At 30.2% G+C, this 12,165-nt stretch overlaps 1 protein-coding gene across 6 annotated transcripts in view; it reads left to right on the top strand.

Moving 5' to 3' along the window:
* The window catches only part of LOC139511393 (phosphatidylinositol 3-kinase regulatory subunit alpha-like), a 139,845-nt gene that overhangs the window by 107,788 nt on the left and 19,892 nt on the right, over positions 1-12,165 (top strand). For all 6 annotated transcript variants that reach the window (XM_071298137.1, XM_071298104.1, XM_071298129.1 and 3 more), the window contains exon 7: positions 10,957-11,037. In XM_071298137.1, coding sequence (XP_071154238.1) covers positions 10,957-11,037 — 81 coding nt within the window. The remainder of the gene's footprint in view (positions 1-10,956; positions 11,038-12,165) is intronic.

The raw sequence follows: 12,165 nt of genomic DNA, 5'->3' as shown, positions 1-12,165 counted from the left end.
AGGGTTCTGTCCTTGGGCCACAAAGGGCATATTAAATCAAAATCAAGGAATGAAAAGGATTAATGAGCCAAAAAAAGATTTTTGAACAACCAGCAAAATTATGCCAAAATTTCAGGACTGAAAAAATATATTTGTCAGCCAAACTTTTCTGACCTATGACACACTGCACAGCATCCCGGTATCATTGATGCAAATAATATAACAGCTAAGTTTATTTTAGGTAAAATGAATGACCAAAAAATGTAATTATTGTGTTATTTTGTAACAGTAACCTTATTATTAATGAATTAGACCATTCCAATAACAGGAAAAATTAATATAAACCATCCATTGGCACATATTGGTTTGATAATTTCCTATTGCAACTATTATTGCCAGATCTATGTCACCGATTTTCTTCAGCACCTGTGTTCCAAGATCTTTGGTATTTAGGATGGTGTGTATGATGAGAAGCACATGTACTTTCTATTGCCGGGTTTTCCAAATGTCATATATCACGCTACTGTGATTCATATTTTCTTTAGAGTTACTGCTGTTACATTTTCTAAAGTATGTTTTTTGTCAAATGATAAGGCAAGAAAAGTTGATCAGCAAGAAATATCATACTGGTTCTAAGTATCGGTGATCAATTTTCAACTGTCATTTAGGAGAACAGAATTTCTAACTGACTGTCTATTTTCCAAAGTAAAGCATTTAGATTTCTATAATTGTATTTAGTACCCTCAACTGACTTGTTTGAATGAATTGCGTGCAGACCTATGAAAGAAAATTGTACTTTAAAATTTTTAAAAAAGGGAATGGAATAACAGCTAAAATAACAACTTTAAAAAAAAAGGTTTTTAGTGAATTCCACTAAGGTGTCTATCATTTAACATACATTTTGTGAACATTTTAATGCTAGACATATCAGTACAAATTATAAGCTGTCCACCTAGAAACTGTTGATATATAATGACTTTCCTGTTGTGGAGAGAGTTGTTAAGTACTTATATCCTTATGTAAATTGGAGTGTTTTCACTAACTACTGTAATATAATAAAGGAAATACAAAACTAATATCTTACACCCATTTGTTAAGACTTCAGCTTTTCTGAAATGATAACATTCGTTAGTTTGGTCTATTTTGAAGGAGCTTCCAAGTAAAGAATAAGAATTATAGAAGTCTTATTCTTGATTTCTGAAGTGTAAATTAAGGATTTGAACTTGGATATCTTTCAATTTACTAGTCATTGTAGCAGTAGGTCAATTCACTGTCAATCACAATTGAAACTGTACATACTTTCTCATGATATTTTGCAATATTGTTCCTTCAGCATTTTTACAATAAAAGCAGCTAGATTAGGTCTAAATCATGTAGAAAAGGTCTTAATCATAAAATTTAGAATACATATGTAGGTCTAAATCATAAAATGAAGAATAGGTCTAAATCATAAAATGAAGAATAGTACTCTCAATCATAAAATGTATATAGGTCTAAATGATCCAATGTATTAAACTTTGTGTATGTTTATATGACAAGGAAAAGAATGATTTTGGATTAGTTGTCACATCATACTGGATTAACCTTCAGTTTAGGTGCCACCATGTCTAAGTGCTTCAAGTTATTGGTCAACTGACAAATTCAGAAGGACTTCAAGTACTACAAGTTTGATTTGCAATATAGTATCAATTAAACAGTAGAGTTTTCAATTAATTGCAGAGGGCTGGGTTTTATTTATTCTTAGTCTGGTTGAACTAAATAATAGTAAAATATTACTTAATTCTAAATTTTATTAAAGTTTGTGGATTCAATGCGCTACAGTATAATAACACATTCAAGAAAGAGTTCTATTGGTACTATTTCTTTAAGAGTTGATTCTCTTATTTTTCCTTGGACCTTGATCAACATGTTCAGTATTATTACTATTAAATTTGTTGAGACTTTTATTTACACATTAAGTTGATTGCTGAGACATTTTTGTACTGTAATCTTTGTTCAAAGTATGTAAATATTGATTAAGTTTGGCCTTTAGATAATATATGTACTGATGTAATATTTATATTGTGTGTAATGTTTCCTTCCAAAGCTCGTTTTTTTCTTTTCCTTACTTACGCTTATCCAGGCAGATAGTATGTCATACAGGAGGTACATGTTTTCTATGTCCTGCACACTGACTCACTCCATTTGTAAAAGTAACCTGACCTAGAAATATTACCATCAACATTCAGAATTACATTTCATGGCCCTCATCTTGACAAAATACCTAAAGTTGGTATATTTCTATATATTTAGATGTCTTTTGGATTTCTCCCTTCATGGCTTCGGTTCCTGTATGTCTTATACAAAATTTTTGCTCACCCACCAGATGAGCATTTTTTTAGCAGTCTTAAGTCTGAGTTTATGTGTCCTTAGTCGATACATTTCTTAGAATACCATCAGTATAAATAACCAAGACTTGTTAGAGAAGAATAATATGCTATAGAATAAAAAGACACTTACTTTCAAAATTTTCATATAAGATTTAATTTCTAGAAAATTCTAAATATTAAATAAAAATTGAAAAATATAACAGCTCCAATATCAAAATAAAGCTACCAGTTTTTAGATGATATAAAATATAGTATAAATGTCCCCAAGATGATATATAAAATATAGTATAATCGTCCCCAAGATGATATATAAAATTTAGTATAATCTACGGAGGTTATTTCTATAAGTCTTAGGAATGTTATAGGAATTCCAAATTCATAAAAACTTTTCTTAGATATAAATCCAATCTGACAACTGCTTGAAGATTGTCCAACTTGTGTTTTAACTTGTAGTAGATATACCAGTCAATATTGAACAATTGTTTATGGCGTAGGTCACAAGTATATACATTTAATAGAGTTGAACAGGGAATGACCCTTCTTTATAGCTTACTTAACTTATATAATCAGTTATTTTTTGTGAAGTTGATAGCTCTCATTAATAGATAGTAAATGGTTTAAGGATGAACTGACTGTGACCCCGTCTCTGCTCTAACATGTTGTAACTTTTCTATTTTAAATTACATTCTTTCTCTTTCATGTTTCATATTTCTAAAAAAGCAAGTATATTTTTGGCATGTGTCCGAGGTCATCATTAACAGCAGACGTAAACTGTTTCCATAGTGAAGCAGCAACCCGTGGCTAGTAGTCTTTTGTCTTTCAGTACTTTTACATTCAGTAATTACTGATCGATAAAAAGATAATTGACTATGGAATGTTTTTAAAAAAACCTTGAAATGCAATTGACCTGATGGCCACGCGATGAACTCCTGCCAGGAGAGAAAAAAAGATAATTAAGGGACATATTCTTATGTGGTACAAAGCAAAGCTGTCAATTGCTTTGTCCATGGTCATCATTTTTTTCTTTCAAGTATTTTTTGGTTATGTGGGTTGTTCCAGGTCTTTTATCTTCTTTGTCAATCATTGCTTTAATAACTACTGTTAAATATGTTATCAATAGATAATGTGATTAGGTTTTTTGGCATATTCAACATTATTAACCCGATGACCGAATGATTTTCGATAAAAAAGAAATAATTTTAATTCATGGGAAAATTTATCATGGGTGTCAGAAATAAATAATTTAATGATCTTTTATAGAAAAAAATAATATAACAATTATAAAAGGAATTAATTAGGACTGTTAAATATTGAATAAAAATGATTTAAAAATAGAATGTCAATGGGGGTTCAAGGCTTTGAAAGAAGAATATGTATTTTTTATGAGACAATAGAACAATGGGGATTGGAACTTTTTCTGTATATTGGTATGTTACTAGGTTACCAGTGCTTTTGAAATAGAACTTTCAAATTAGTATGGACGGATGTGCATTCATTTATTTTGAATTTGAGAAAAAGGTAGGTCGTAGTTTGAATTTTATTTTAACAAACTTTTTTGTATGCAGGATGAACAAGTGATCATCAATTGACCCTTTTAAAATACATTGTATAACTTACATGCTTGAAAAAAGAAATAGGTTTAGCTGTACAGCTGACATCATTTAAAAGAAGTAATCGGTCACTTGTAACAAAATTTGCATTTTTTTAAAGAATATTAATATCCATATTTCAAATTGTAAAGGAGCAGTTTATATTACATCATATTACCACAGAATGATTAATTAATATCACATCTGTTTAAATGAGCATACTTTATAACACAAGTACTAGGGCCTAGTTTTATAACATTTATCATACCACTACCAGTTAGAAGTAGTACAAGAGAAACAAGAGAAAAAAAACACCATTCTAACGAATAGTCATTTGTACAGAGAATGTTAAAACATGCAGCCAAATTACCAAAAGACATGTCACCTTCAGTGGAAGGTATTCTTATCTATATCAGAGAGAAAAAAAAGCCAAGAAAAAATAACATTAAAACATTATAAATATATAAAAAAAACCCACAAAAAACCCCAGTCACTTGCTCTTATATAAGCTGACTTAAAACGAAATAAATTGTAGCATGGTCAAATTAATTTTAAAAATTCAATTGAAAGTTAAGGAGAGAATAAAGATGAAACAACTAATAAAAAACTGAAATATTTTGGGACTTTAGAAAGCTCAAACTGCAAATAAAGTTAAGAACAATTGAAAGTGGTGCTTAAACCAATTATGTATAAAGTTAATAACTTTGCATTTAAAACTTGATTTTGATGCATTTATAACTATGAGATCCTTAAACGATTCATGCTTGTGTTATTCATCTAGATTAGTGATTTGAGATTCATTAACACAGACAACTATTATGATCATTTCATTTATTATAAATGATTTATTTATGAAATGCTCCAGATTTGAAATTGATTTGCTCCAGATTTGAAATTGATTCTCTATGTAATATTATACATGTTTTGAGTATTTGATATCAACCATTGGCAGAGACTGGTACACTATTTCGATTATTTCTGCAGTTATGTCATTACCAAGTCTTCATGCTTGGATTGACCAGCTTAGCTTGGCCAAGGTCCCACCAGCCAAGACATGCCATGGAACCTTTATGAATCTCTTCTATAGGCTTATATAACTTATACGAAATTTCCCCAAAAATCAGTGTCAAAGCCTTCAGTGGCTTCAAAATTTCATTATATAAAGACTGAAAATGTCCTATTGTTGATTGTGGTATAGCTTTCTAATGAATTGGTTTACATGGACTAAAATTAATTGGTGTATATGGACTGATGCATTTGTTGAATATATATATACATTTAAGTTTCTGGTATTTGAATTTGAACAAGTTTATTTCATTTCAATCGCCTCTGAAAAAAGATCAAAGTAATTAAGTTTATAATTCATCAGAAGTGTCTCTTTTTCAATGTATGTCTTTCATGACAAAGGTGAATCTAAGTTCTTTACATAGTATATATAGACCATTTTGTAATTAGAATATGTTCAATTGATTGTCTACCATACAATAGGATAAAAAATCTTCTTAAGTAGTAGTTCAAATATAGTAACATGTATTATATTTATGTCCCTTTTGTTAAAGGGGATCAGTAGCTTTGTATAGAATGAGGTCAAAATCCAATGATTTGAGACTTGCTGGCACATTACAGATATTGTTAAATCAGCTATGAAAGAACAAATAGATTTTATCATAAAAGTTAGTTCTGAGAAGATTGGTCTTTTGTTTTAAATTAATTATCATAATCTGGGTAGATCCAATGTGTCGTTGAGTACAGCTTTTGTGCAGAAATTAGAACACACAAGATCAACTAATGACTTTTAATTGGGTTTTTCTACTATTTCAATGCACTTGGTTGACGATTTGAAGAAAAAAAATAATTATGGTTTTTAAAGACATGAAATGTTGAATAGGGTCTGAGATGAAACATTAATAGGGAACAGCTGACAAGACAAAAGGTGTTAAAATTTGACAGGAGAACAGATTGGTCTAGTAATCTATTTCATCATTTGTCCAGTTATCTATTTCATCATTGGTCTACCTGATCTGTATTTAAATGCATGTTTTATTGTTGTGTTACATGTTTGAAAGAATTGATATAATCTTCATTGTCAAGTACTACAGTAGTCTAAGTATCTAAAATTCAACTATCACATATCAAAGAAAGCAATTATACAGTTTACTACATAATTTACAGTCTGACCAAAGTCTTCACTTATTGAGTAAACTTTACAGATCTCAATAAACATGACAGACTATATGTACCGGTTTTATTTAGGAAAGGTAACACAATGAAAAAAGTCCCTTTATTAATTTGATGTGGCCAAAGTGCTTCTCTATTAAACAACCGTTTTAAAAATTTGAAAACCAAGACTACATGTATGTTTATATACTTCAATACTTGTGATGATATTAACAAAAGGAATCTAAAATGATAAGCCAAATCTACCTACAAAGGTCAACTTTGCCTGAGGGAGTTTGGTTCTTAGTGTCCAAAGTTGTGAAGTGGTCTTAGGGTATTCAGATAATTCTTTTATTTCACTGCCTCAGAACATTTGTATGTTTCAAGTCTTAGATTTGTAATTTATTTTCATTTACTGGTATTTATCAGTTCTTTAGAAGAATACAATATAATTTCAATCAGTCTTGCCACATATAAAAATTGGGGACAAGAGTTAGTTTAGTTGTCTACGGTTTTAGAATTATGTTATAACTGTTACAGTCAAATAATATTGTACTTGTGAGTTCAAGAATAATTTACATAAAAACTGAAAATACAAAAAAATAATATGAAAACTAGGCACTTTTACTAAGTTTTCTACTTAATAGACAAAAACTTAAGAAACAGATGCATTTTATCACAATGCATTGAAAGTGACATTTAATTTATAATGTTTTCATTGCATGCGTTTTAAATGACCTAAAGGTTTAAATGATGAATTTTATTAACCATATGTAACATGTCACCGTTAAAGGTTGGATTAATGAGGAAAACTGTCATGTTATTATATTTTCTCTTTTTTTCCCCTCATTTTCTTTTCCTGTGATTAACATACTACCGGAACTTAGTGGCATGTTTCTTAATTAAAGGACAATGAAAAAAAATAGGTGAACTTTTGCTTTGCCATTACTTGGTGACAGTCATCTGTCCCTGATTCTTTTTTTGCTGGTTAAACTTTCACGTTTGACCTTTTTCCTCAGAACTATGGAATCAAATGAAACAAAACTTGGTAGAGATGTACCTTACATTAGGCGTCTTTTCTGGGTGTTGTAACCTTTGGTGCTGATTTGTAAACAAAGATAGATGTTGTGGCCCTTTCTAATTCCTGATTTGCTGATTTTAGGGTAACTTCTCATCAAGGACTGGTGAACTAATTGAGACTAAACTTGCCATATACTTTCCTCTTCGATGCGGATCTGATTTTAAAAATGGCCATCATCAGGGGTTACCATTGAAGCCTCTATTTGCAAATAACATTTGCTTACATTGGTCCTGATATAAAGTCAAGTGTCATAAGAAAAGTTTCTTGAAATTTTTAACCATAAAAGGTTGGGTTTCTAATGTAAAGACTTTTCTTTTATCTATTGCAAACTAAATCTGGTGAGTAATTCAGGCTTTTCCCAGGCAAAATGAAGACTATGGTATTTAACTGTTGACCATGAACTACCATGAACAGCAATGTTTCTTCCATGGTTTCATTGTGAGCTACCATGATCAACCATGGACAGAAATATTAACCATGGTTATGGAATCCTAACCAACACTAAATGTAGATAAACAACTTCTGATATACTATTTAATTTCTTTTAATTTTAAATTGAGTGTTGAGGTGATACCTTTATAAGGCATCAATATGTTGTTTCTTGATAAATTGTTGTTGTTCCTACATAGATTTGCACATTTTTGGCTTTCCATATGTTTAACTCTTTGTTTTCCTAAGAATCCACAAAAGGGCAATATGTTTTTGTATATTTATCTTTTAAAATGAAAGAGAATCCAGAAAAATGAGTGTTTGTGTACCACGAAGAAATAGGTTCTGTTTTTATACGACCCCAAAAAAATTTTGGGATCGTATAATGGTATGATGTCTTTGTCGTCTGAAGACACATTGGTTTCTGGATAGTAACTTTAGTTAGAGTAAATAGATCTTTATGAATTTTTTTTCAGAAGGTTCAATACCACAATAGAAAGGTTGGGAATAATTTTGGGGGTGATGGTCCCAACCGTTCAGGAAAAAGGGGCCCAAAACAAGCATTTTTCTAGTTTCAGGATAATAACTTGTGTACAAATATTTCAAATTATCTGAAATTATACTGCAATGTTAAAAACCCCAAGTAGAAGGTTTGGAATCATTTAAGGTGTTATGGGGCCAAAGTTTAGGAAATATGGGCCAAAAAGGGGCCAAAACAAGCATTTTTCTAGTTTCCAAACATTAACTTGTGTGTAATTGTATGGATCTCTCTGAAATTGTACTACAAATAGGTACAATGTACCATATAACAAAGGGGAGGCTGGAATTAATTTTTGGGTTAATTGCCCAAAATATGTAGGAATAAGGGGCCAAAAAAGGGCCAAAAAGAAGCATGTTTCTAGTTTCCAAACAATCATGACAATAACTTGTGTTTAAGTGTATGGATCTCTCTGAAATTGTACTACAAGGTTCAATACTACAAAGTAAAGCATGGGATTGAGTTTAAGGATTATTGCTCCATTGAAATGTTTCAAGAAGAAATCTTCAATTACACAGTATTGTGCAATAGATTTGTTAGATCTTTGACCACATTAATTTTGTGACAAAAACATATATTATGTCAAAAATTTGATCACAATCCAAATTAAGACAGTATCAAGATTGAATATTGTGACCAAATTTGCCCCAACTGTTCAGGGTTCAACCACTGGGGTCGTATAAAGCTGCTCCCTGCGGAGCACCTGGTTTCTTTTTTCAATAACACTGGCTTAAGAAAAGGGTGTGGTATAATTGGCAGTGAGACAACTCTTCACAAGAAACCAAATGACACAGAAATTAACAGCTATAGGTCACCATAGAGCCTTCATCAATGAGCAAAGGCCAATACCACATAGTTTGCTATAAAAGGCCAGGAACTCACAAATGTTACAGAAATGTTTACTACCTGGACTAAACAAACCATCTCTATTTAGATATATTTTGAATGGAACATTTATAGTGTCTTAATTTATTTTTAATATTTTATCAGAATATATTTAAATCAATACAATTAGGCTCTAACTTACTGGCCTTCTTTATAACCAATGAAATTTTCTAAATGGTTGATTTTCAATTCGTCTGCTAATTTTTTATGCATTTAAATTAAAGTACAAAAAATGTATTCAAATTGAATAAAACCACAAGGATCCTATATTGACTTAAATTAAATACCTACTTAATTTAGAATTGCTGACATAAAATATTTTGTGAAAGTGTACATAATTTTTGAGAGTTATATGTGGTCACCTTGAATCCTAGGAAATGAATGTCAAAAGCACCATTAGAGATAAATCTTTGCTCATACCAAGTTTGATGGAATCAGCTGTCATCTGCATTCTTAGGAATTAAACAAAAGGCAGATGTAGATATTTGTAGCCTACAAAATCTTCCTAGAAAAGGGGTCCTATAGTGCTTGCGATCAATCAAAGATAGACATAAAAATCTGTTGCATCTATTTTCAGCATAAGTAGGACATACTGTACACTTGCTACACGTCCCTTCCTTATTATTTTTTTTTCAATTGGCCCCTTTAAAAGGGCAACAGTTTACTGGCAGTTTTTAATAAACATATAAATAAGTACGAAATAAATAAAGAAAGGGAATTGTAGCAAGTCCATGCATACTGTACTTGGGTTATTTTTGTGTTAGGTTGTGTTCATCATTATGGCCGTTCAAAGGTCAGTAAAATCTTCACCCTGGTCATTGTCTTTATACAATGTACATTTAGATATACAAAGAACTGTTTGCAGGGGTCAAATGCCCTACATAAACGTATTATTATCCAATATATGTTGTGATTGGTGTAAAAGTACTTTTATATCGTTTCTAATGAAATCATATTGCACAAAAAACAAGGAAATGTTTTGACATAATTCTTATGTTGTTTCTAAAGAGCAGACAAAACTATATTTTTTTTTACATAACATCAACTTATTGAATTTAAGAACCAGGAATTATATTCTCAAATAGATATTGTGCCAAATTGGAGAATAAATGATTTAAATAAATAAATAATAAAAGCCTAGAAGTTAGTTTTAAATAGTCTCTCATGAAATGTGGCAAGTCACGTACACATGTTTTTAAATTGCATGTCAGATTTATATAGGTCTGCAGAGTTGCACCTGAATGTGTCCTGCATAAAAAAGTTTACCTTCATTATTATATTAAATTTAATACTTTATTTTTGTGTTCATCAAAAACAAAAATAAAATGCTTAAAGTTTCAACTGAAAATTTTCAGTGTTGAATACTGCATTTATTCATCTGTAAATTTATCGAAAACTTTGACTGTGACCCTGTCTTTATATGAATTTTAGAAAAAAAATCGCGAATTTGTGTCAGTTGTAACTAGTAATATGACAGGGTGTCAGATTTCTGTCAGTGTGGTTGTACTATAGTAACTGACTTAAACAATGGTAGTATTGAGTTCAGTTATATCTCATTGTGTTGCAGGAATACATAAAACCAAAATTAAAAGAGAATCTATACAAATCGGAGCAAAGATATAAGCTGTATAACCAAGAAATCCCTTAATGACTTCTGTAGAGTTACATTGCAACACAAGCATACTTAAAATACCTAAGTTATAAATGTAGAGCATAGGAGGATCCAGGGGGGGGGCCTGGGGGGCCGGGCCCCCCCTTTTGTAGGAAAAATTTGGTTGATTATATAGGGAATCATTGAAGCATGACTGGAGCGGGCCCCCTCCCCCTTAGGTCAGTCAGCGCCCCCCCCCCCCCTTTTAGGAAAAGTTATGGATCCGCCACTAGAGCATGTTTTGTATGATCATTTGATATAAGTTATTGGCTTTACAGGACCTAGGGATCAAAGATGATTTTCACAAGATGTCTCTGATGGTGTGTATAGATGAATTATGTGGCAGAGATTCAAGCATGGTATGTATTGCAATTATGTTCATCTTTTATAAATTAAATTTGTTCAAACAAGTAAAAAAAAAAATATGCTATAAACAAAGATGTGTCATGATTGCCATTGAGACTCTACACAAGAGACCAAATGACACAGAAATTAAAAACCATCTGCCACTGTATGGCCTTTAACTGTAAATGAGCACTAAGCCCATACCCGATAGTTAGCTATAAAAGGCCGTAAATGACAAATGTAAAACAATTCAAACAGCCTAATTTTAAAATGTACAAAAAAATGAAAGAAAAACATACATATATATATAACACAGTTACAAACGGCAACCATTGAATTGCAGGCTCCTGACTTGGAATAGGCACATACATACAGAATGTTACAGGGTTAAACATGTTGGTGGGATCCCAACCCTCCCCATTAACCTAGGACAGTGGTGTATGGCACGCCGTTATTATATTTATTCAATTTCAAGATATCTTATTTAGTTAAATAAGATATCTTATAAACTAATTGAGATATCTTAATAACAAAATGAGATATCTTATATATTAATTGAGATATCTGATTTATTAAATAAGATATCTTATATATTAAATAAGATATCTTATTAAAATGTTTATAAAGATATCTTATTAAATATATAAGATATCTTATTAAATATATAAGATATCTTATTTAAAATATAAGATATCTTTATTAATTTATAAGATATCTTATTAACTATATAAGATATCTTTTATATTTTATAAAAGAGATATCTTATTTACTTAATAAGATATCTCCATAGCTTAATAAGATATCTATATTAGTTTATAAGATATCTCTATTAGTTTATAAGATATCTCTATTAATTAATAAGATATCTCTATTAGTTTATAAGATATCTCTATTAATTAATAAGTTATCTTATAAAGTATGTATTTAAAAGATATCTTTATAAAGAAATAAGATATCTTATATACTTTATAAGATATCTTATTAATTAATAGAGATATCTTATTAACTTATAGAGATATCTTATAAACTAATAGAGATAGCTTATAAACTTTTAGAGATATCTTATTAACTTATAGAGATATCTTATTAACTTATAGAGATATCTTATAGACTAATAGAGATATCTTATAAAAATTAAAGAT

Source organism: Mytilus edulis, chromosome 1 (assembly GCF_963676685.1).
Source record: "Mytilus edulis chromosome 1, xbMytEdul2.2, whole genome shotgun sequence".
Lineage (NCBI taxonomy): Eukaryota > Metazoa > Mollusca > Bivalvia > Mytilida > Mytilidae > Mytilus > Mytilus edulis.
The sequence above is the reverse complement of the archived record's forward strand: the minus strand, read 5'-3'. Positions and strand labels throughout refer to the sequence as shown.